This window comes from Hyla sarda, chromosome 1, assembly GCF_029499605.1.
Source record: "Hyla sarda isolate aHylSar1 chromosome 1, aHylSar1.hap1, whole genome shotgun sequence".
Taxonomy (NCBI): Eukaryota; Metazoa; Chordata; class Amphibia; order Anura; family Hylidae; genus Hyla; species Hyla sarda.
Window position 1 is genome coordinate 598,262,766 of NC_079189.1, and position 26,929 is coordinate 598,289,694.

Below are 26,929 nucleotides of genomic sequence, written 5' to 3' on the forward strand. Positions count from 1 at the left end.
CATCCACTACTCTCTCAGTAAAGTAATACTTCCTGATATTACATTTAAACCATTAACCCCTTAAGGACTGAGGGTTTTTGCACTTTCGTTTTTTCCTCCTCACCTTTTAAAAATCATAACCCTTCCAATTTTGCACCTAAAAATCCATATGATGGCTTATTTTTTGCGCCACCAATTCTACTTTGTAATGACATCAGTCATTTTATCCAAAAATCTACGACGAAACGGAAAAAAAAATCATTGTGCGATGAAATTAAAGAAAAAATGCCATTTTGTAAATTTTGGGGGCTTCCGTTTCTATGTAGTACATTTTTCAGTAAAAATGACACCTTATCTTTATTCTGTAGGTCCATACGGTTAAAATGATCCCCTACTTATATAGGTTTGATTTTGTCATAACTACATGCAGGAAAATGTATACGTTTAAAATTGTCATATTCTGACCTCTATAACTTTTTTACTTTACCACGTATGGGGCGGCATGAGGAATCATTTTTTGCACCGTGATCTGAAGTTTGTATCGGTACCATTTTTGTATTGATCGAACTTTTTGATCGCTTTTTATTAATTTTTTCATGATATAAAAAGTGACCAAAAAGATGTTACTTTGGACTTTGGAATTTTTTTTCCGCGTACGCCATTAACCGTGCGGTTTACATAATGATATATTTTTATAGTTCGGACATTTACGCACGCGGCGATACCACATATGTTTATTTTTATTTTTATTTACATGTTTTTTTTTATGGGAAAAGGGGGGTGATTTGGACTTTTATTAGGGAAAGGGTTAAATTGCATTTATTAAGGTTTTTTTTTGCAGTGTTATAGGTCCCATAACACTGCATACACTGATCTTGTACACTGTTCACTGCAAAGCCATAGCTTTGCATTGATCAGTGTTATCGGCGGTCGATTGCTCAAGCCTGCATCTCAGACTTGGAGCAATCAATCGCCAAAGGGACACGCCGGAGGCAGGTAAGTGACCTTCCGCTCGCGTCCTAGCTAATACGGGACACCGCATTTTCACTGAGGTGGTCCCGATCAGCCCCACTGAGCAGCCGCGCGGTATTAGCCCCAGGTCCCGGCTTCAGATACATGCCGGGACCAACCCGATATGAAATGGGGTCACTGCGTAACCCCACGTTATATCCCGGGAGCCGGCCAAGGACGTAAATATACGTCCTTGGTTGTTAAGGGGTTAAACCATTAAATGAGCACTGTCATGAACTTTATATATATATATATATATATATATATATATATATATATATATATGTTGCAGTACTGATGTACTACAACATATTTCTAATATACTTTAATTATTTTTTTTTTAATTAAAATACTTTATTTTAATGTTGAAATCCGGCCACTAGGGGTCTCCCTCCTAGTGGCCAAATAATCCAAGAAGAAGGTCCCGGCACAGAAAGGCTGCTTAGCCGTAACGCGTACTGTCTGTATGCTATGTGTGTGAAATAAACATACTAAGATTATACAAGCATCTGGAGTGCCGGGACCTTCTTTTTGGATTATTTGGATTCTCTTGTCCACGAGCACCTACTTTGTGCAGTGCCGACCCTGCTTGGGTATATCCCTCCTAGTGGCCGGCTGCAGCCTGCTGTGACATCATTCGGATCAATTCGGACCAATCCTGGCCGGGCATCGGTCCGAATTCAGTTAGGCTGCGCTTGCTCCCTGCCTGTCAATCAGACAGGCGGGAGAGAGCGCTTTGAACTATGAGGATGCACGCCGGCCCCTGCTCCCGGTGTGAGGTAGAATTTCACCCTGCACTTTAGTTTTTTTGGGGGCTGGCAGGGGGGAGCGGGATGTGCAGCAGGGTGCCTCCAGTTGTTTCCCCACTACAACTCCCAGCATGCCCTGACAGCCAATAGATGTAAGGGCAATCTGGGAGTTGTAGTGGTGAAACAGCTGGAGGTACACTGTATAGGTGAAATAAGGGCGGACATCGCCCCCCCTCAGCAGGCATCAGTGACCTTGTGCCTGCTGGGGAAGTCTGCCTGGTAAGTGAGCACACTAAAAGGCAGACAAAAAGGCATTTTTATTATAATAAAAAAAAAAAATGTAAAGGCAGGGAGGGGGTTAGGGATAGATGGGCAATAGGCAGGGACAGGAATAAAAAAATTAAAAAAAAAGGATGGTGGGAGCTACTCTTTACGGACACAGGGTTTTTCCCCCTTTTTTTTTCGCCTTATCTTTTAAAAATCATAACCCTTTAAATTTTTGACCTAAAATTCTATTATATGGTTTATGTTTTGTGCCACCAATTCTACTTTCCAGTGACATCAATCATTTTACCCAAAAATCCACGGCGAAACGGAAAAAAAAAAATTCATTGTGCAACAAAATTGAAGAAAAAATTTAATTTTGTAACTTTTGGGGGCTTCCGTTTCTACGCAGTGCATATTTCGGTAAAAATGACACCTTCTCTTTATTCTGTAGGTCCATACGATTAAAATGATCCCCTACTTATATAGGTTTGATTTTGTCGTACTTCTGGAAAAAATCATAACTACATGCAGGAAAATTTATATGTTCAAAATTGTCATCTTCTGACCCCTATAACTTTATTTTTCCGCGTACGGGCCGGTATGAGGGCTCATTTTTTGTGCCGTGATCTGAAATTTTTAGCGGTTCCAGTTTTGTATTGATCGGACTTTTTGATCGCTTTTTATAAATTTTTTCATGATATTAAATGTGACCAAAAAATATGCTATTTTGGACTTTGGAATTTTTGGATTCATACTTTTATTAGGAAAGGGGCTAAAGGATCTTTATTAACTTTTTTTTTTTTTTTTTGCAATATTATAGCCCCCTCTAGTGGCTATTACACTGCACACACTGATCTCATCCACAGATCATTGCCGTGCATTAACATGGCAACAATCAGTGTTATCGGCGGTCGATTGCTCAAGACTGGATTTCAGGCTTGGAGCAATCAATCGCCGATCAGACGCACCGGAGGCAGGTAACGGACCCTCCGCTCTTGTTCTAGCTGATCGTGACATCACGATTTCACCACAACTGAGCTGCCGGGAGTGTATTTTTATTTTATTTTAGACATGGCGATAAGCTTTGAACGCGGCATCTAAAGGGGTAATAGTGCGCAGCACAATGATCGGTGCCACACGCTATTAGCCCAGGGTCCCGGCTTTCATTAACCTCATGACCCTGCGTTATAGACAGGGACCGGGCGCAGGGCATACAGGTACGCCCTGGATCCTTAAGAGGTTAAACCTTTGCTCCTCTAATTTAAAACTATGTTCTCGTGTGGTAGTTTTTCTTCTTTTAAATATGCTCTCCTCCTTTACCATGTTGATTCCCTTTATATACACTGCTCAAAGAAATTAAGGGAACACATAACAACACAATGTAACTCCAAGTCAATGACACTTCTGTTAAATCCCACTGTCCACTCAGGAAGAACACTGATTGACAATCAATTTCACATGCTGTTGTGCAAATGGAACAGACAACAGGTGGAAATTATAGGCAATTAGCAAGACACCCATAATAAAAGGAGTGGTTCTGCAGGTGGTGACCACAGACCACTTCTCAGTTCCTATGCTTCCTGGCTGATGTTTTGATTACTTTTGAATGCTGGCGGTGCTTTCACTCTAGTGGTAGCATGAGAAGGAGTCTACAACCCACACAAGTAGCTCAGGTAGTGCACCTCATCCAGGAGGGCACATCAATGCGAGCTATGGCAAGATTTGCTGTGTCTGTCAGCGTAGTGTCCAGAGTATGGAGGCGCTACCAGGAGACAGGAGCCAGTTCATCAGGAGACGTGGAGGAGGCCGTAGGAGGGCAACAACTCAGCAGCAGCACCGCTACCTCCGCCTTTGTGCAAGGAGGAGCACTGCCAGAGCCCTGCAAAATGACCTCCAGCAGGACACAAATGTGCATGTGTCCACTCGAACGGTCAGAAACAGACTCCATGAGGGTGGTATGAGGGCCCGACGTCCACAGGTGGAGGTTGTGCTTACAGTCCAACACCGTGCAGGACATTTGGCATTTACCAGAGAACACCAAGATTGGCAAATTCGCCACTGGCACCCTGTGCTCTTCACAGATGTGACAGACATGACAGAGTCTGGAGACGCTGTGGAGAACGTCTTGCTGCCTGCAACATCCTCCAGCATGACCGGTTTGGCGGTGGGTCAGTAATGGTGTGGGGTGGCATTTCATTGGGGGCCGCACAGCCCTCCACGTGCTTGCCAGAGGCAGCCTGACTGCCATTAGTTACCGAGATGAGATCCTCAGACTCCTTGTGAGACCATACGCTGGTGCAGTCTGCGGCAGAGTTCAAACCCCACTCCCCGCGATCGGAAACTTATCCTCTATCCAAGTTGTCATTTGCTGCAGATGTCCTTTAAAGGTTTACTGTAAATTATGCATGGCAGGGTTGACATCTAGTGGTAGGTTTATGTAATTAAACATAACAGGAGAGAATGTACAGCACAGATGACATCTAGTGGTAGGTTTGTCTAATTACATGTAACAGAAATGTATTTCCCTATTAAATAATGCAAGCAGGGTTGACATCTAGTGGTAGGTTTATGTAATTACAGTGATCCCTTAAAGGGGTTCTACGGTGCTTACACATCTTATCCCCTATCCAAAGGATAGGGGATAAGATGCCTGATCGCGGGAGTCCCGCCGCTGGGGACGCCTGTGATCATGCACGTGGCACCCCGTATGTAATCAGTCCCCGGAGCGTGTGACGTCACGCCTCCGCCCCCGTGTGACATCACGCTCCGCCCCTCAATGCAAGCCTACGGGAGGGGGCGAATGGCTGGAAGGTCAAACAAATCAGATGTATTTTGCTTGTAATGCCCCTGTATTATTACAGTGTGCGCACTGATTTGCTGTCTAGTAGCGCCTCCTTACACTATAATGCAGTACTGTACTCCTCTTTACCTGTTGCTCCTTTGGACGCCTCCATATTGTATCTCCAGACCCTGAAGAAGCTCCTGTCCTCTATGTATAAAGTGATTTACAGCTTCTAGCAGCTATTTCTGACTTTTATACGTAAGGACTGGCTTTATCTGTATTGGTTATCTGGTCATTTTTATTTAATCTCCACTTTTTCTTATTTTGGACAATATTTTGGAGACTTTGGAACCAATGACTAGTTTTCCCATAGAGTTTTGGGTCTTAAAGGGGTACTCCGGCCCTAATACATCTTATCCCCTATCCAAAGGACCAGATGTCTGGGGTGCCGCAGCAGAGATCGCGGGGGTCCCGGTTTGCCCCGCCTGGGGAACTATGGTCGTGTGCCCACAGAGGGGGCTCAGCGTGCCATAGGTTCGCCATCCCAGTTCTAGATCTTCGTTTCCCAAGCAGTGTGTCTCCAGCTGTTGCAAAACTGCAACTCCCAGCATGCCCAGACAGCTGTCCGGGCATGCTGGGAGTTGTAGTTTTGCAACTGATGGAGGCATGCTGGTAGGTAGAGGTATGTATAGCTGTAAAAAAAAATATTCATCCTGATATTAACAGGAATTATCCAGGATTAGAACAGAAATGGGTGCTTTCTTTTGCTAAACAGCGCCACTCGTGTGCTGAGGTTGTGTGCGGTAATACAGTTCCATTAAAGTGAACGGGGCCAAGTTGTAATATTACACAGCACCACACCAGTCTCCAGGTTGTATGCGGCATTACAAGTCGACTCCATTCCACTTCAATGGAACTGAGCTGCAATACCACACACAACCAGAGCACAAGGGCAGCGCTGTTTCTGAAAGAAATCAGCATTTTTATTTATTTTTATAATAGTATAGGAAATAATAGTTTTGTTCAACCTGCGCCACCCATCCTCAGGTTGTATGTAGTATTACAACTCAGCCCTATTTACTTCAAGGGAACTGAGCTGCAATACCACACACAACCAGAGCTCAAGGGCGGCGCTGTAACAGCCGTGTTATTCTTCCAATCCTGGATAACTCCTTTAACAAACATAAACATGATCTGTAGAGTAATGTAATAATCTGTGGCTGCATAGAAAACACACAGAAATTCTCTTTTTTTCAAAACTTTTACTTACTATAAAGACAAAAAAAAAACAAAAAAAAAAAACAACAACAACAATAATAATAATAATAATAATAACCCCACCAGAAATCCATACAAATGATGCTATAAAATCGCTTCACGGGTTAAAAACCTTTAATAATTAAAATATTCTGATATATTTTTTAAAATAACATTGGATACAATGAAGCCAAATTTCTTTTACTCTTTTTTTTTTTTTTTTCTTTTTTCCATCTTAACCCAGAGATTTCGGCAACCATTTTTTTTTTTATTTTATGATTTTTTTTTTTGCTTGCACAGTTTAAGGTGCTAAGAGAAGTTTTATTTTTTAGCCCTTGAACCCCTGGAAGTCTTAGGAATCAGTCATACAGCAAAATATATATAGTCTCATCATTGGAAAAATAAAATAAAATAAAAACATTTAAAAAAAAAAAATAAAAAGTCAAAACTTTGGTAGAAGGAAAAAAAAAAATCTATAGGACACCTGAGGTAGTAGAGACTGAAATCACACGAAGCAGGAGCGTTATTTACAGACTCAAGAAAAGTACCAAATAACATTAAGAAGGTCACAAATAACCATACAATACGATTTTTCAGTCCAGCTTTGATCCAAAGGAAAATAAAAATAAAAAAATAAAAGATTACACCAAAAATCTGCATAAAATGGCACAAACACCACAAGCGGAAGGAAAAAGGGAAGAGCCAAGAACTACAGGGTAATACTGATTCAGCCAGAAGGGGGCAGCGTCGTCACAACAATCAATCTTCCAGTACATTAGAAAGAGTGCAAGACCATTATATATATATATATATATATATATATATATATATATATATATATAATTACAATATAGGAATCAAGTACAATACAGTCAGAGCTACAAGACTTCACATTAAGGAACAGTCGCTTTAACTCTTTGGAATTTGCTTGTCTGTCGCACGAAAAAGGAATGGTTCCGGTGTCACGAAAAAAATTCACATTTACGCCATTTCAGCAGCAACGGCGGCGTTGGCCGAAACGTTACAGTAGCTTATCTGAGAGCTGATCCTGAGTCGCAGAATAAAAACTGGATTCTTTTTCATGGTGCAACAACCTCAACCTGGCTTCCAAGGAGTTAAAATCATTGGATTGATTGGAAATAAAAAATAAAATTTAAATAAAATAAAAAGACGAGCGCCGGCTGCTGCTTTCCTTCTACGCGCGACGTCAGGATCAGGGTGGCCGTATGTGGTTCTGCAACTGCAATATGTTACTGCACTGACAGGGGGCGCTGTGATAGGGATTGAAAAACGGATGAGCGCTCAAGCACATGCATCATATGAAGTGACAGAGGGAGACGAGCTGCCGCTTATACATCTAGATGCTGCTTATCTCCTTACATAACCCCTTAAGGTAGTGTTTCCCAACCTGGGTGCCTCCAGCTGTTGCAAAACTACAACTACAAAAATAGAAAATGCGTGTGTGTGTCCTTAAAAGGGGTTCCTCCAGGTTGTGTGTGGTATTACAACTTGACTCGATTCACTTCAATGGAACTGAACCGCAATACCCCACATGACCTGAGGCCAAGGGTGGCGCTGTTTCAGGCAGAAAGCAGCCATGTTTTTCCTATTCTGGATTCTTCAAAGGGGTACTTCACTGGCCAGCGTTCGCATGTAAATGTTCCGAACGCTTTTTTCCGCGACGCCCCCTTGTGATGTCATGGTCACGCCCCCTCAATGCAAGTCAACCGCCATCACGCCCCCCAACCATTGACTTGTATTGAGGGGGCGTGACCATGACGTCACAATGGGGGCGTGGCCGACCCCCGCAGTGCAAAAACACTTCAATGGAACTGAACAGCAATACCCCACATGACCTGAGGCCAAGGGTGGCGCTGTTTCAGGCAGAAAGCAGCCATGTTTTTCCTATTCTGGATTCTTCAAAGGGGTACTTCACTAAACGTTCCGAACGCTTTTTTCCGCGACGCCCCCTTGTGATGTCATGGTCACGCCCCCTCAATGCAAGTCAACCGCCATCACACCCCCAACCATTGACTTGTATTGAGGGGGCGTGGCCATGACATCATGAGGGGGCGTGGCTGACCCCCCGCAGTGCAAAAACAGTGTTTGCAACTAGAGATGAGCGAACTTACAGTAAATTCGATTCGTCACGAACTTCTCGGCTCGGCAGTTGGACTTTTCCTGCATAAATTAGTTCAGCTTTCCGGTGCTCCCGTGGGCTGGAAAAGGTGGACACAGTCCTAGGAGACTCTTTCCTAGGACTGTATCCACCTTTTCCAGCCCACCGGAGCACCTGAAGGCTGAACTAATTTACGCAGGAAAAGTCATCAACTGCCGAGCCGAGAAGTTCGTGACGAATCGAATTTACTGTAAGTTCGCTCATCTCTATTTGCAACATTTAGTTCCGAATGCTGGCCAGAGGAGTACCCCTTTAAGAGTTGGAGCATTGACCGGGAAGCTTCCAGCAGCAGGTGGCACTAAAGAGCAGGCTCTCTTTCTTCTGGAGTAGAGCTAATTTGCATATTTTTTTTCCCAGACTGCATTGCCTGGCCTTAACACTAAGCAGTCTCCACAAGCAGAATCAGAGGCCCCCTTTTCTAATCCTGGACGCCCCTTTCTAGTCAGTGAGGATCTAATCGATATAATAATCCTGACGTCACCCGGGTTGCGTATTATAGAAGGAAACCAGCATTATTGGCGTATAAAATACAGGGAGGAAAAAAAAATAAACAGCTTGCAGTCAAGTCACACACATACTGATTTGGTTTGATAGATCTGTGCTCCACAATACTAAGAAAAGAATCACCCGAGAATCCAAGATACCGGATAAGGACTTGATACTTAAAATCCCGGCCATGTCCTGACCAAGAAGACACAAGAGGAAGAAGAAGGAGCTGTGCACCGAGGTTCCCTCTCAGCCGAGCAGCCTGGAAACTGAAGTAGAAAAGGGCGCCCTCTACCTGTCAGGAGTATAATGTCGGCCTTACACCCCCCATCTTATCAGAGCAGCTGCGCACTGTACAGCAGAAAGACCACTACGGTATATGTAGTGCCATGTACTAGTGTGCTGGTCACCCAAAAAGTCAGTCCTTATACACAGTGGCCAATCAAAAAATAGATGAGCTGCAGGGTAAAGAATGGGGGAGTCTAGAGACGCAGCATTGTATCCTCAATGGGGGACTTCTTGAACTCTGCTTAGACAATATGGGAATAATTCATTTATCATACTTAAAGGGGTACTCCGGGGGAAAACATTTTTATTAAAATCAAAGTTAAAAAGATTTGTAAATTACTTCTATAAAAAAAAAAAAATCTTTACCCTTCCAGTACTTTTTAGCAGCTGTTTGCTACAGAGGAAATTATTTTCTTTCTGAATTTCTTTTTTGTCTTGTCCACAGTGCTCTCTGCCGACACCTGATGTCCGTATCAGGAACTGTCCAGAGCAGGAGAAAATCCTCATAGCAAACCTATGCTTCTCTGGACAGTTCCTGATACGGGCCATCAGGTGTCAGCAGAGAGCACTGTGGACAAGACAAATAAGAAATTCAAAAAGAAAAGAATTTCCTCTGTAGCATACAGCTGCTTAAAAGTACTGAAATGGTTAAGATTTTTTTTTAATAGAAGTAATTGCCACCAGTTGATTTTAAAAAAAAAATAATAATAATTTCCACCGGAGTACCCTTTTAATACCAAAAGGGGTAAACCGGTTATGTAAAACGTCCCCTATCCACAGGATTTAAGTGTCGGATCGCAGTGGGTCCTACAGCTGGGACTCCCCTGCAATCCTGTGCAGTCACTCCCAAGACCAGTCTGTCTCGAAATTTGAGGGCCAAGATGTCCTATTCTGAAGATTTGAGGGGGGGAGGGGGAACATAGGCAGGTTGATCAAACACTTACAAGAAAGGGTTACTCCAGTTATGCTAAACTTAGCCCCTATCCACAGCATGGGGAAAAGTTTTACATAACCGGAGTACCCCTATCAGAATATACGGAGATCAGAGAGAAAGGTTGAATAATCGCCATGTAATACTACATTTCTCCACTAGAGGCCACCACTGTTTACCAATAAGGTTTTCTGTCGGTGGGTTTGGCTTCTTGACATAGGGCGGAGCCAACCTGAAGAGGAGCTGCAGGGTAAAGCATTGGATAAAGGGGGCAGGGAGAAGCAAGTAAATACTCAAGATATTGGTTTATAAGACCACAAAGTAGAGCACAAAAATAGAGATTTTCAACTTCCAGGTTTCCAGGTTACTCTTCTGAAAAGGAGGAAAACGGACAACGGAGAGAAAAAAAAAAATTATGAAATTAAAAAAAAAACATAAAAAATTTAAATAAAAACACCCCCATCCTCCCCAACATGATCAAATGAAATGACATTACCTTATTATATAAAAAGTATATGAAACATGAGAAGGAAGTGAGCGGGTGGTCGGGGGGGGGGGGGGGGGTTGTACAGTGTAGACAATATGTACACATTGCAATCCTCTCTATGGCCATGTAATCGGTGACGTTGCGGCAAATTTTTTTGCAGGGCCGACACCGAGAGGCGGAATTTCTCATATTAAATAGAGAAAGGGAAAAAACGGGGGAAATCCCAATTTTGGAACTGAACCTCCTAATAGGCCAACAATGGGCGTACGCTCCTGGACTTGCGAGGTGCAGAGTGGCTACATAACACGCGGTTATTGCTTTCGGCAGGGGCAGGCGCGGATATTAGGAGCCCCTCCTCCTCCTCCTCAGTAGCAGGTGTAAGACATTGATCTCTTCTCTGTCTTTTCTACCACTTTGTTCTGAAGACCGGGTGTTTCAGTAGCTCTCTAGATGGAGGCCGGTCTTGAGGCTGAAGTTCCAGACACCGAAGGGTAACGTCCCGCAAACCGGGCGAGAGATGAGCTGGGATGGTGGGGGCGGTTGTTGCACTCGCAATCTAAACATAAAAAAAAAACACATACAGCTATGATATGAGATATAACCGGCAGACATAATTACCCTATAGGCAGTGTTTCCCAAACAGGGTGCCTCCAGCTGTTGCAAAACTACAACTCCCAGCATGCCCGGACAGCCTTTGGCTGTCCGGGCATGGTGGGAGTTGTAGTTTTGCAACAGCTGGAGGCACCGTGGTTGAGAAACACTGCTCAAGCAACACAACACTGCAGAACCTTTAGTACTGTGCCCCTTCCCCACTGCCAGCAGAATTGTCCCCCTCCCACCATCCCCCCCCCCCCATTTTCAGTATTGTCCCCCTTCCCGCTAGTCACCCATTTTCAGCAGCCCCTTCCCAGCCCATCCCCCACTGTCAGCAGCATTGTCCCCCTTTCCACCTCTCCCCCAGTCAGCAGCATTGTCCCCCTTTCCACCTCTCCCCCAGTCAGCAGCATTGTCCCCCTTTCCACCTCTCCCCCAGTCAGCAGCATTGTCCCCCTTTCCCATCAACCCCTGTAGTCAGCAGCATTGTTCCCTTTGCCACTACTACCCCATATTCAGCGGCATTGTTCCCACTTTCCGCCACTCCCCCACTGTCAGCAACATTGTCTCACTTCCCGCCACTTCCTCACTACTTGCAGCATTGTACCCCCCCCCTTCCCACAACTACTCCACCGTCAGCAGTATTGTCCCCCTTCCCATCACTCCCCCACTGTCAGCAACAATGTCTCGCTTCCCGCCACTTCCTCACTACTTGCAGCATTGTTCCCCCCCTTCCTACAACTCCTCCATCGTCCAGCAGCATTGTCCACCTTCCCATCAACACCCCCACTTTCAGCAGAATTCTCCCCCACTTCCCACCACTCCCCCATAGTCAGCAGCATTGTCGCTCTTCCCGCCACTTGCTCACTACCAGCAGCATTGTTCCCCCGCTTTCCCACCACTCCTCCACTGTCAGCAGCATTGTCCCCCCTTCCCACCACTTCCTCCCCCCCCCCACTGTCAGCAGCACTGCGTCCTTCCCAACAACAATATGCTCTCTCCAACCCCTCCACCGCCAAAAATTAAATAATAAAAAAATATATATATTTAACAGCATTGACCTTTTTGCACCTCCCCCACTGTCGGCAGCATTGTCCCACTTTCACCACAGGCAACAGTCCTTTACCTTAAAGATCAGAGCGAGGTGGTTGGAGTGCTTCTCTGCGTTCCACGGAGGTTTGGCGCAGGACATCTCTATTATGCTACAGCCAACGCTCCAGACGTCACAGCTCCTCCCATACTGCTGCCCCCTCAGCACCTGGACAAACACCAACATTACATCATGAGATTCCCAGTGACAAAACGCATGCCCCAAACATACAAGAATGATGTCACTGACATACCTCCGGTGCCATAAATGCAATTGTCCCCAGTAGCTGGCCCTGAAATTCACCGGCACCCGTGCCCTTCGAGGCCAGTCTTGCAGCTGCTCCAAAATCGGCTATTCGCAGCCGATGTCCAGTGCTGTCAATCAGTAGATTGGCACCTGCAAATAGAGAAGCATTAATATATAGAGGAGGGTGCCATGAGCAGAATATATCCTGTGGTCAGTAAGGACTGTCTAAGGCAGTGTTTCCCAATCAGGGTGCCTTCAGCTGTTGCAGAACTACAACTCCCAGCATGCCTGGACAGCCAAAGGCTGTCCAGGCATGTTGGGAATTGTAGTTTTGCAACATCTGGAGGCACCCTGGTTGGGAAACACTGGTCTTAGGCAGAGCATCCGTGTATGCTGCATACACTCTCTCTCCGGGGTTACAACCCCCATTATCCGTGCGGCATTTTACCTTTAATGTCTCTGTGGATGATCTGGTTCTCGTGCAGATATGCCAGTCCCCGCAGTAGTTGCTCCGTGTAGTTGATTATGACGGATTCCTTAAAGGCTCCATATTTACTCAGCAGGTGAGCGACGGAACCGCCTGAAAGACGAGCAAAGAATCAGGAGAAAGCTCCGGGATTATTGCTGGATAATAAGTAGACGTCATGGATCAGGGTTACCTGCCATCCACTCCACAAAGAGGTTGTAGTTGTTCTTTTCGCAGGTGGCCCCCATCATCCTTATAATATTGGGATGACAGAGGTGACCCATCATACGGATCTCCTCCCGCAGAGCCTCCACCACCTCCTCTTGCTCGGTGGATGTATTCCTGACATAGGTCACCTAGAAGACAAATGAGATTTAAAACATGGCTGACTCGCCATTGTAATACAAGGTCCTACAGATGAGCTGTTAAAGGGGGTACTTCACCCTAGACATCTTATTCCCTATGCAAACGATAGGGGATAAGATATCTGCTCGCGGGGGTCCTGCTGCTGGGAACCCCAGTGATCGCTCCTGCAGCACCCCCTGTCTGCCTGATGACTGGTGACACAGGGGCCGAAGTATCGTGACATCACGGCCCCGCCCCCTCGTGACATAATGGCCAGCCGCCAATGCAAGTCTATGGGAGAGGGTGTGGCTGCAGTATTGAGGGGGCGGGCAGACATCACGAGGGGGCGGGGCCGTGACGTCACGATACTTCAGCCCCTGCATCGCCTGTCATCATGCACGGAGCAAACTTTGCAGACAGGGGGTGCTGAAGGAGAGATCACAGGGGTTCCCAGCGGCGGGACCCAAGCAATCAGACCTCTTATCCACTATCCTTTGGATAGGGGGTAAGTTGCCAAGGGCGGAGTACCCCTTTAATTTGTGAAGCATTAAATCAGTGTTTCCCAACCAGGGTGCCTCCAGCTGTTGCAAAACCACAACAGCCTCTGGCTGTCCGGGCATGCTGGGAGGTGTAGTTTTGCAACAGCTGGAGGCATCCTGGATGTGAAACACTGACTTAAGCATTAGTATCTTCGTGTGTACATATCATACAGACAGACCGTGCCTCTGCTAAGGGGCCCAGCACGGATCAGTTCCATTCCCTCTGATACTGGGTGTCATGGAAGCCCTTATATACCACAGAACATGATCCTGTATGTACAGCTGGGCACAGTGATGTCCAATACCACAGGACATGATCCTGTATGTACAGCCGGGCACAGTGATGTCCAATACCACAGGACATGATCCTGTATGTACAGCCGGGCACAGTGATCTACCATACCACAGGACATGACCCTGTATATATGGCTGGGCACAGTGATCTACCATACCACAGAACATGATCCTGTATGTACAGCCGGGCACAGTGATGTACCATACCACAGGACATGACCCTCTATGTACAGCTGGGCACAGTGATGTACCACACCACAGGACATGATCCTGTATGTACAGCCGGGCACAGTGATGTACCATACCACAGGACATGACCCTGTATATATGGCTGGGCACAGTGATGTACCATACCACAGGACATGACCCTCTATGTACAGCTGGGCACAGTGATGTCCAATACCACAGGACATGATCCTGTATGTACAGCTGGGCACAGTGATGTACCATACCACAGGACATGACCCTCTATGTACAGCTGGGCACAGTGATGTCCAATACCACAGGACATGATCCTGTATGTACAGCTGGGCACAGTGATGTACCATACCACAGGACATGACCCTCTATGTACAGCTGGGCACAGTGATGTACCATACCACAGGACATATTCCTGTATGTACAGCTGGGCACAGTGATGTAGCATACCACAGGACATGACCCTGTATATATGGCTGGGCACAGTGATGTACCATACCACAGGACATGACCCTGTATATATGGCTGGGCACAGTGATGTAGCATACCACAGGACATGACCCTGTATATATGGCTGGGCACAGTGATGTACCATACCACAGGACATGACCCTGTATATATGGCTGGGCACAGTGATGTACCATACCACAGGACATGACCCTGTATATATGGCTGGGCACAGTGATGTACCATACCACAGGACATGACCCTCTATGTACAGCTGGGCACAGTGATGTACCATACCACAGGACATGACCCTGTATATATGGCTGGGCACAGTGATGTAGCATACCACAGGACATGACTCTGTATATATGGCTGGGCACAGTGATGTACCATACCACAGGACATGACCCTGTATATATGGCTGGGCACAGTGATGTACCATACCACAGGACATATTCCTGTATGTACAGCTGGGCACAGTGATGTAGCATAGCACAGGACATGACCCTCTATGTACAGCTGGGCACAGTGATCTACCATACCACAGGACATGACCCTCTATGTACAGCTGGGCACAGTGATGTACCATACCACAGGACATGACCCTGTATATATGGCTGGGCACAGTGATGTAGCATACCACAGGACATGACCCTGTATATATGGCTGGGCACAGTGATGTAGTATACCACAGGACATGACCCTGTATATATGGCTGGGCACAGTGATGTACCATACCACAGGACATGACCCTGTATATATGGCTGGGCACAGTGATGTAGTATACCACAGGACATGACCCTGTATATATGGCTGGGCACAGTGATGTACCATACCACAGGACATGATCCTCTATGTACAGCTGGGCACAGTGATGTACCATACCACAGGACATGACCCTGTATATATGGCTGGGCACAGTGATGTACCATACCACAGGACATGACCCTGTATATATGGCTGGGCACAGCATCTCACCTGCTTTACAGCCATTAAGGTGCCAGTTCCAACATCCTGAGCTTGGTAGCAGGAGGAAAAGGCTCCCAGTCCGATCTGCTGGCCTTTCAGCCACTCCACTTCCTCCCGATAGTGATTCTTTGCTTTGGTATGACCAGGCAGGGTCTCTTGAGTCTGTCATGGGAACAGCACAATGTTAAAGAATAATCACAGTAATGTCCTGTCTTATACCCCATACACGCTGTCACCCATCAGTATTTTGTAACACTGTAACTTCTCTACATCCAAAAATTGATATTAGAAGTGCACCCACTACAAATTAATGGGGCTACAGCTGTTTCTGTCCAGTGTAAACTTACATCCTGCTGGATGATGATGATGTCCTCGCCGTTCTCCACTTGTAGCTGGGGTATGACCGGCAGAGCATCCTGAGAAGCTGACATGGCCAGAACGATAGCCAGCGCCTCCTCTTCCTCAGCTTCCATCTTCTCTTTGCACTTCTCATTATGACTGACGTCCTCCTTGTAGGTGTTGTCAATCTCTGCCCGCTCTGGAGACAGCACGGCCACCTCCGATTTGAAGGTGACAGTGCTGTCGCTGGCCGGCATGGATGCTTCCAGTAAATCTTCCATGCTGGAATTAAGCTCCGTGTTGGCATCCAAGCGACTCTTCTCCTCCACAGGCGTGAACACAGTGTCGTCACTAGGAATCACAGCATTGGTACTACTACTCCCACTATTGTCACCGTGGGAAACATTAAGCTCTAGAGCCATATTGCCCTTCGGAGATTGTCCAGGTTTGCCCATCTCGCCTGGCGTGGGCCGGGATGGTTTTGGCCTGTGTATCTGAGGAGATGGCAGTGGTCTAGCTTGGGTGAAAACCGGCGAGAGTTTTTCAGGTTCTTTACTCCCTGAATGGTGTTTCTGAATCTGAAGAGAAAACTTCCTCTGAGTCTGAGGGGAAGCAGAGGAGAGTTTACAGGGAGCAAATCCCTGAGGTTTGGGCTTGGCGACATCAGAGACAGGGCCAGCTGTCCCAGATGGGGTGGAGGAGGAAGGGGAAGGCAACGTCTGAAACAAGGAATGGGGCTGAGAGGAGGAGGGAGAGTTCAAGCATTGACTTAGGGGTCTGCATTTTGTCTGGATGGCAGGCTTTGGTTGCTCGGTTGGGGCAGTGGACAGCGGGAGTCCCAGGGACATGGCTTCTAGCGTCTCATTTAAGTCCACAGGGCTGGAAGCCGCTCTGGAGACACTGAGGTCCTTCCCAACCTTCCCTGATAGCTGCATAGTATGATCGGGGGAACTGCTCTGTGAGGTTACAGGGGAGTTTGCAGGGGCAGAGGGCTGCACAAAAGCTTCCCTGCGGTGTTCGAAAGTTTGGGAATCTTCCAGCCCCTGCTGAATGACTTCCATAATGTCCATCTCTTCGGCGATGGCCATTAACCGTCTCCGCATGCGGCTGTAATGTGTGGAGCTCGTGGCACTTAACATGTCCAGCAGCTTGACGTACACGTGGGGGACCCGCGACACCATCCTCGCCGCGCACAGGAACACTCTGCGGGACAGCTTTCCAACCATTGAGTGCGAATTGTCAATGGACTGCAATGCAAAGTTCAGCAAGGACAGCAGGTTCCTATACCTAGAAATGAAAAAAAGGGATTAGTTCTATAGTGCTGGAGCTATAAGAACACTATAAGCAGTCCATGCATCTACTTCCTAAACAAGGGGGTCTACAAACTGCTAAAGATTCTTAGTGGAGAAACGTAAGGAGGTTGTCCACTTATTGGCCACCGAGCAGATTACTGAGGGGCCCTGTAATACTGATTTGCCCTAAAGAGCAAATGTCATATTTTGACCCTTCCCCCGAGACCACTATAATGGTGTTTCAGATGATTATAAGGTGACTGCAGCCATAATTTTATTGCTGTTTGTTCTTTTCTGACTAATAAAAATCTTTTATCCAAAAAAGTCAGGCAGTGTCGCATATGCTGCCTTCTAGCGCTGGGACCGCTGTGTCTTACTACACACAGTGCATCCACAGCGCATGCCCCGTCCCGTCGGCTCTAACGTGCTTGCGCAGCCGCGTCCTGCCTCTAGTACAGCACATGTGCACTGATCGCATAGACGTCGGGAGCGAGCACTCGCACTGTCAACTCAGGACGCGGCGGGGCGTGCACTTTAGAGCTGACGGGAGGGACGCATGCGCTGTGGATGCACGGTGTAGTAAGACGCAGCCTTCCCAGCGCTAGAAGGCAGAATAGGCGTGACGGTGGCTGGGCTTGGCGAACCCCAAACCACGCCTATCCAACTGTGCTTTACTAAGTTATACCAGTCATCATACTGAGTTATACCAGTCATCATACTAAGTTATACCAGTCATCATACTAAGTTATACCAGTCATCATACTAAGTTATACCAGTCATCATACTAAGTTATACCAGTCATCATACTAAGTTATACCAGTCATCATACTAAGTTATACCAGTCATCATACTAAGTTATACCAGTCATCATACTAAGTTATACCAGTCATCATACTAAGTTATACCAGTCATCATACTAAGTTATACCAGTCATCATACTAAGTTATACCAGTCATCATACTAAGTTATACCAGTCATCATACTAAGTTATACCAGTCATCATACTAAGTTATACCAGTCATCATACTAAGTTATACCAGTCATCATACTAAGTTATACCAGTCATCATACTAAGTTATACCAGTCATCATACTAAGTTATACCAGTCATCATACTAAGTTATACCAGTCATCATACTAAGTTATACCAGTCATCATACTAAGTTATACCAGTCATCATACTAAGTTATACCAGTCATCATACTAAGTTATACCAGTCATCATACTAAGTTATACCAGTCATCATACTAAGTTATACCAGTCATCATACTAAGTTATACCAGTCATCATACTAAGTTATACCAGTCATCATACTAAGTTATACCAGTCATCATACTGAGTTATACCAGTCATCATACTGAGTTATACCAGTCATCATACTAAGTTATACCAGTCATCATACTGAGTTATACCAGTCATCATACTGAGTTATACCAGTCATCATACTGAGTTATACCAGTCATCATACTGAGTTATACCAGTCATCATACTAAGTTATACCAGTCATCATACTGAGTTATACCAGTCATCATACTAAGTTATACCAGTCATCATACTAAGTTATACCAGTCATCATACTAAGTTATACCAGTCATCATACTAAGTTATACCAGTCATCATACTAAGTTATACCAGTCATCATACTAAGTTATACCAGTCATCATACTAAGTTATACCAGTCATCATACTAAGTTATACCAGTCATCATACTAAGTTATACCAGTCATCATACTAAGTTATACCAGTCATCATACTAAGTTATACCAGTCATCATACTAAGTTATACCAGTCATCATACTAAGTTATACCAGTCATCATACTAAGTTATACCAGTCATCATACTAAGTTATACCAGTCATCATACTAAGTTATACCAGTCATCATACTAAGTTATACCAGTCATCATACTAAGTTATACCAGTCATCATACTAAGTTATACCAGTCATCATACTAAGTTATACCAGTCATCATACTAAGTTATACCAGTCATCATACTAAGTTATACCAGTCATCATACTAAGTTATACCAGTCATCATACTAAGTTATACCAGTCATCATACTAAGTTATACCAGTCATCATACTAAGTTATACCAGTCATCATACTAAGTTATACCAGTCATCATACTAAGTTATACCAGTCATCATACTAAGTTATACCAGTCATCATACTAAGTTATACCAGTCATCATACTGAGTTATACCAGTCATCATACTGAGTTATACCAGTCATCATACTAAGTTATACCAGTCATCATACTGAGTTATACCAGTCATCATACTGAGTTATACCAGTCATCATACTGAGTTATACCAGTCATCATACTGAGTTATACCAGTCATCATACTAAGTTATACCAGTCATCATACTGAGTTATACCAGTCATCATACTAAGTTATACCAGTCATCATACTAAGTTATACCAGTCATCATACTAAGTTATACCAGTCATCATACTAAGTTATACCAGTCATCATACTAAGTTATACCAGTCATCATACTAAGTTATACCAGTCATCATACTAAGTTATACCAGTCATCATACTAAGTTATACCAGTCATCATACTAAGTTATACCAGTCATCATACTAAGTTATACCAGTCATCATACTAAGTTATACCAGTCATCATACTAAGTTATACCAGTCATCATACTGAGTTATACCAGTCATCATACTAAGTTATACCAGTCATCATACTAAGTTATACCAGTCATCATACTGAGTTATACCAGTCATCATACTAAGTTATACCAGTCATCATACTAAGTTATACCAGTCATCATACTGAGTTATACCAGTCATCATACTAAGTTATACCAGTCATCATACTAAGTTATACCAGTCATCATACTAAGTTATACCAGTCATCATACTAAGTTATACCAGTCATCATACTAAGTTATACCAGTCATCATACTAAGTTATACCAGTCATCATACTAAGTTATACCAGTCATCATACTGAGTTATACCAGTCATCATACTAAGTTATACCAGTCATCATACTGAGTTATACCAGTCATCATACTAAGTTATACCAGTCATCATACTAAGTTATACCAGTCATCATACTAAGTTATACCAGTCATCATACTAAGTTATACCAGTCATCATACTAAGTTATACCAGTCATCATACTAAGTTATACCAGTCGTACTAAGTTATACCAGTCGTACTAAGTTATACCAGTCGTACTAAGTTATACCAGTCATACTAAGTTATACCAGTCATACTAAGCTATACTAGTCATACGAAGTTATACCAGTCATACTAAGTTATACCAGTCATACTAAGCTATACCAGTCATACCAAGTTATACCAGTCATACCAAGTTATACCAGTCATACCAAGTTATACCAAGTTATACCAGTCATACCAAGTTATACCAGTCATACCAAGCTATACCAGTCATACTAAGCTATACCAGTCATACTAAGTTATACCAGTCATACTAAGTTATACCAGTCATACTAAGCTATACCAGTCATACTAAGTTATACCAGTCATACTAAGTTATACCAGTCATACTAAGTTATACCAGTCATACTAAGTTATACCAGTCATACCAATTTATACCAGTCATACTAAGTTATACCAGTCATACTAAGTTATACCAGTCATACTAAGTTATACTAGTCATACTAAGTTATGGCTGCAGTCACGTTATCACCTGGAACACCAAAATATGATGACAGTTGCACTTTCAATTGCCCCGTCATTTAAAGCAACTTATGACATGTCAGCGACACGTCGTAAATTATTTCTATATATAAAAATTTTTAATCCTCCCAGAGGAAGTTGTGTAGTTCTTTCCAGTCTAACCACAGTGCTCTCTGCTGCCACCTCTGTCCGTGTCAAAAACTGTTTTACTATGGGGATTTGTACATTTTTTGGACAGTTCCCGACAAAATGTACACTAACAACCTGTTAGTGTATGAATTTGTGCTGAGAGGCAAGTATATCAAAATACAAATTGTGGAGGTGCGGCTGGGTTTCTTTTTCTCTTTTTTTGTTTTTTTAATATTTAGATAAGGCTCCCCCCATTCGCAATACTCAAAATGTACCTGCCATTTGATCAGTCTGGGTCTGAGAGTGTTCAGACACCACCCAATCAGGAGAATAAGCCGGGAGAGGTCCACACTAGGCTCTATTTCAGTGTTTTCCAACCAGGGTGCCTCCAGCTGTAGCAAAACTACAACTCCCAGCATGCCTGGACAGCCGAAGGCTGTCCAGGCATGCTGGGAGTTGTAGTTTTGCAACAGCTGGAGGCACCCTGGTTGGGAAACACTGCTCTATGTCATGTGTCAAGGATAAACCTGTAGACACAGAGCAGGGAGAGCATCTCTTGTCATTGCTTGGGGTCTGAACAAGTCACACCCCAAGCAATGAAAACTTTTGAGAGGTCCCTAGGACCTGTCAAAAGTTTTTGTAATTTATATGCTTGAAGTCTTATGCGGTAGAGAGGTATTTGGGTTTAGCTGCTACTAGGGATCGACCAATTATCGGTTTGGCGATATTATCGGCCGATATTCACGATTTTCTAAGTTATCGTATCGGCAATTAGCTTGCCGATAATGCAGGTGCTTTAAATCAATGAACTGCAGCGGCTTTTGCGGGGCCAGAGACCACCGGCCGCTTCTCTCCCCCTGCCTGGTCTGGGGTCCTGAGTCCAACCACCACCGCTGCCCGATTGCCTCCCCCTGTCTATCCTGTGGCCAGAGACGCCGCCGCTGCCCCATTGCCTCCCCCATCCCCGGTTTTATAATTACCTGTTCCCGGGCTCCGCGCTACTTCTGGCTCCTGCGGCGTCCTGCGCTGTTGCTGTGCGCTGCGCAATGACAAGAGAGATGTCCTCAACACGACGTCACCGTCAGTGGGTCGGCGCACAGTGACAGCTCAGGACGCCGCAGGAGCCAGAAGTAGCGCGGACCCCGGGAACAGGTAATTATAAAACCAGGGATGGGGGAGGCAATGGGGCAGCGGCGGCGTCTCTGGCCACAGGATAGGCAGGGGTAGGCAATCGGGCAGCGGCGGTGGTTGGACTCAGGACAGGCAGGGGGAGAGAAGCAGGTGGCGGCGGCGGTCTCTGGCCCTGCAAAAGCTGCTGCAGTTCATTGATTTAAAGTGCCCGCTTTAAATCATTGATCTGCAGTGGCTTCTGTAGCGCCAGAAACAGTTTATCAGGGTATACCCACACACGCAACCTCATTTTACCAAGGATAGGTGGTGGGGGGTGGGGGGATAAAAATGCACAGAATATCGGTATAAGTTTCTGCCTGAAAGTTCACAGGTTATCGGCTCTAAAACAAACATCAATATCGGTCGAACCCTAGCTGCTACCTCAGGAGTGAACTTTTTTGAATTTCATTTGAGCTCAACACCCCCATATACCTCTCGACTGCTGCGTCGGCCTGTACGACGTCTCCACTGATGATGTGGGGATAAAATTCAGCAGGAAATTCCAGCAGCAGTCGGTCGATGAGACACAGACGGCCGAGCAGCGCTTGCCAGTTGTTAGACTCCGGCTTGGTGGCCAGGATACAGTTCAGGACATATTCCACACCCCCAATGCCAATGGAACCTATAAGAAAACAATGGAAGATCAGCGCTTCATAACATACATCAGTGTTTACCAACCAGCGTGCCTCCAGCTGTTGCAAAACTACAAAAAAAACAGCATGCCCGGAGAGCCAATGGCTGTCTGGGCATGCTGGGGGTTGCATTTTTGCAACAGCTGGAGGCACACTGGTTGGGAAACACTGACCTAGATCCTCTGAAGGACTGGCTTTTACATAGACACAAATTGTAGCAAAACTGCAGCTAAAACATTTTGCAGACTGTACAGTCAGGCTTCATTACTGCCATGTCTTAATGCGCTCCAAAAAGATACTCAGGGCTGAGTACTGAAGACTGTTACTTGAGGAGAAGGATTGGAAACAATTGGAAACATAGCCTTTCCATTTCGTCATTTGATATTAAAAGGAGTAGTCTGGCGCGCACTTTTCTTATTTTATCCGGTCCGGGCTGCAAAAAAAAAAAAAGAAAAACTTTCTCTTGCCTGCCTACGCGCCCCCGGTGATCCGGTACAGGTGTTCGGTCGCCGGGCTGTTTTCTTCTTACTTCCTGTTAGCCCGGCACGTCACACGGAGCTTCAGCCTATAGGCTGAAGCTCCGTGTGATGTGCCGGGCTAACAGGAAGTAAGAAGCAAACAGCCCGGCGACCGAACACCTGTACCGGATCACCGGGGGTGCGTAGGCAGGCAAGAGAAAGTTTTTGGTTTTTTTTGCAGCCCGGACCGGATAAAATAAGAAAAGTGCGCGCCAGACTACTCCTTTAATATGGTCATATTTTGCTATATTGTACCATGGTCACTAGTGACATAGGGGGAGATTTATCATTATGTGTCTAAAGTAGACACAAATCTACCCCTTTACACTGCTTGTCTAATTTACACTCTTGCTCAAAATTTACAAAAGCTGCGCACGTTCTTTGCAAAATTTTCCGCAAATATACAATCGCCCCCCCCCCCCCCCCCGCCCCCCCCTCGCTCTACTGTGCACTCCTTCTCTACCGCACACTTCAGAGAGCTGTGACATATTCCCACGGTACACTGCTAACATAGCTAGAAGTGCCGGAGCAGCAGTGTGTGTCGAACAAAACTCTGCACAATAGTAAAATCATAAATCTTTATAAAGTACACAGAATGTCTGGATTTAAAAAATATGTAATTTTGCTGAACAATCTGTCCCCTTACCTCTATATCAGTGTTTACCGGTGAGAATGCCTCCAAGTGTTGCAAAACTTGGCATGGAGGCACCCTGGTTGGTAAACACTGTGTACCAGAGCTGAGTGTGTGATCATGTACTTGTAGCAGAAATTAGTGTGCGACATGTGTATGGAGCAGAGCTGAATGTGTGATTATGTGTAAGCACGACCACGCACACACTCAGCTCTGCTGCATACACACAATCACACACTCAGCTCTGCTGCATACACACATTCAGAGACTCACACACTCTGCTCTGCTGCGCGCACACACACACACATTCCCACACTCCGCTCTGCTGCGCGCACACACATTCACACACTCCGCTCTGCTGCATGAATTATTATAAACACACTGGGGCCAATGAATTATTATAAACACACTGGGGCCAATTAATTATTATAAACATGCATGCAGGGCATATATTTGGGGGTCAAATTAATAGTTTAAAAACCCTGCTGGGAGCCCTGAATGGCTCCTCCATACCGGCCATTCAGGGCTCCCAGCGGGGGATTTAAAAAATGAAAGTTTACACAGTAGTATATACATCACAGGGGAGCACAGCATGCCGCCCGCTGCCCTGCTTTATAACTGCTGATGGCATCGGGTCTCAGAAGTAAGATCCGGCGTGATCAATCCCTTATCCTCTGTACTACTACCCCCAACATGGAACAGACTCTGTTCCATGATGGGGGCAGTAGTACAAACATTAATGTAGCCTCCCCAGCTGACTACAGACTCCCACAGCCAGGGAACTACCACTCCCATGATGAAAAGGAGTCAGTTCCATGATGAGAATAGTAGTAGTCTGGCTGCAGGAGTCTGCAGGCGGCTGGTACGGGTGCTCCTTGATGTTCTATATTTGTGCAAAAAATGTCGGCAATGTGTAAAGTTTGACAGCGTAAAAAAACCTTGCGCAGGTAATAAATTAGTGTCTACTGCATTTTTCGCTCCATGGTGCATGAACAATAGACAACATCTGAAAATGTTCCACCAAAAAAGACGCAATGAGTGACACTGGACAAAATTATGCATCAAAAAATAAACATCAAAAAGGGGTAAAATCATTGATAAATTTGTTGTTTTTCTTTGAATAATGAATATTCATTTAAATCTAAAAATTGAGAAGCTCACAGACATTAAGGCTATGATCACACAGCCGAAAATGTGCGCAATGACGGAATCGGGAGAAACATTTGCCATTGAAATCCTCCAGTGTGCACAGTGCAGCAAAAAATTCCATTGAAATCAATGAGACTCTGCTGCAGCTGAAAGTCCGAGCTGAATATTTCTCAGAAATCCCACCGTGTAAACATACCGTAAAAAGGTGTGATCCCTGGTTTAAGGGATTTTAGTCCTGGCAGTAAATAATCTACTACCTGCATTGTGTTTTGGTTGCCATCACTTATTTATGCTTATTTTGCTTTTTGTGCAGTGAAGAACAATAATTAGAGATAAGCGAACTTACAGTAAATTCGATTCGTCACGAACTTCTCGGCTCGGCAGTTGATGACTTATCCTGCGTAAATTAGTTCAGCCTTCAGGTGCTCCGGTGGGCTGGAAAAGGTGGATACAGTCCTAGGAAAGAGTCGCCTAGGACTGTACCACCTTTTCCAGCCCACGGGAGCACCTGAAAGCTGAACTAATTTATGCAGGAAAAGTCATCAACTGCCGAGCCGAGAAGTTCGTGACGAATCGATTTTACTGTAAGTTCGCTCATCTCTAACAATAAAGGACACAAAAAAGGTACAGCTTACACCAGTGTTTCCCAACCTGGGTTCCTCCAGCTGTTGCAAAGCTACAACTCCCAGCATGCCCGGACAGCCAAAGGCTGTCCGGGCATGCTGGGAGTTGTAGTTTTGCAACAGCTGGAAGCACCCAGGTTGTGAAACAATGGCCTCCACCCTGCCCCAATCTGTAAATATCAGATCAATGTTCCTATGACACCTTTCTAAAGCACCACTTACCGGATTTGAGGATTTCTCTCCCCACCGCCAGCTCCCCGGCTTGTCCTTTGCATAGTTCCAGTAGTGTTGACACTGACAACTGACTTGTGCGGCTGGAAAAAAATAAATAAAAGGAAATTCACAAAACGTTTCCTTCTTTCATCAATAAAACATGAATCCCAGCACTTTGCTGTTCTACATCACCTGTTGGCATCCGCGCACTTCACCAGGATGGTTTCCACGACGGGACCGAGAAGTCGTTGCAGCTTCTTCCGTTCGGTGGTCGTGTGGCAGGGAGTGTACACCAACATGGCTCTTAAGGTTTTCTGCAAGCAAAAAATTTCCTGGGTTAGGATTTGTAACATGGGGAACAAACAACAAGAAAAAAAAAAAAAAAAAAAAAACAACACAAACAGATTAACAGTCAGAAGAAAAACGTACTAAAGCAGCGACATAGACTTTGTAGACGGGGTCTCCGCACACCATGGACAGCACGCTACAGCACGCCTCCACCACAACATCCCCTGAGATACTGGACTGAGATGAGCCACCGGCAGAGTGGGGCGCGGCGCTGCCAGGTGTGCCGCCGCCACTACTGGACGTTCCAGTGCTTTCACCATTAGCCAACAGCAGGGCCCCACTGACATCGTGCGAGAGGCGCCGCAGCGCCATTTCTCGAATATTCCAGTTTCGGGAGAACAAACAGCCGACCAGCTCCATTCCAAAAACCTAGAAGAGAAAAAATTATTATTATTATTTATTTATTTATTTTTTAAAACAATGCGATCTGTTGGAAACCATATATTTTTTTAAATTGCTCTGACATTGTAAATCTGTAGAAAGAAATAAAACATCTAAGTAAAATAAATATTTATTTAATTTATTAATTAATTAAAATATGTGAATGAATAAATAAATAAAAATTTCATATTTGTGTTCTATAAACAACTGTGTCACTATGGTAATAAGCATACGCTATG

The 26,929-nt window shown here is 44.9% G+C and overlaps 1 protein-coding gene across 4 annotated transcripts in view; it reads right to left on the reverse strand.

Annotated features, from left to right (window-relative positions):
• Positions 1-9,636: 9,636 nt before the first annotated feature.
• The window catches only part of MAP3K1 (mitogen-activated protein kinase kinase kinase 1), a 96,068-nt gene continuing 78,775 nt past the window's right edge, over positions 9,637-26,929 (reverse strand). For all 4 annotated transcript variants that reach the window (XM_056547465.1, XM_056547454.1, XM_056547472.1 and 1 more), the window contains exons 10-20: positions 26,391-26,678; positions 26,154-26,275; positions 25,971-26,062; positions 22,628-22,817; positions 15,952-17,230; positions 15,614-15,766; positions 13,006-13,168; positions 12,795-12,926; positions 12,354-12,496; positions 12,137-12,268; positions 9,637-10,972 (exon numbers count right to left, since the gene is read on the reverse strand). In XM_056547465.1, coding sequence (XP_056403440.1) covers positions 10,823-10,972; positions 12,137-12,268; positions 12,354-12,496; positions 12,795-12,926; positions 13,006-13,168; positions 15,614-15,766; positions 15,952-17,230; positions 22,628-22,817; positions 25,971-26,062; positions 26,154-26,275; positions 26,391-26,678 — 2,844 coding nt within the window. In that variant the 3' untranslated portion in view covers positions 9,637-10,822. The remainder of the gene's footprint in view (positions 10,973-12,136; positions 12,269-12,353; positions 12,497-12,794; positions 12,927-13,005; positions 13,169-15,613; positions 15,767-15,951; positions 17,231-22,627; positions 22,818-25,970; positions 26,063-26,153; positions 26,276-26,390; positions 26,679-26,929) is intronic.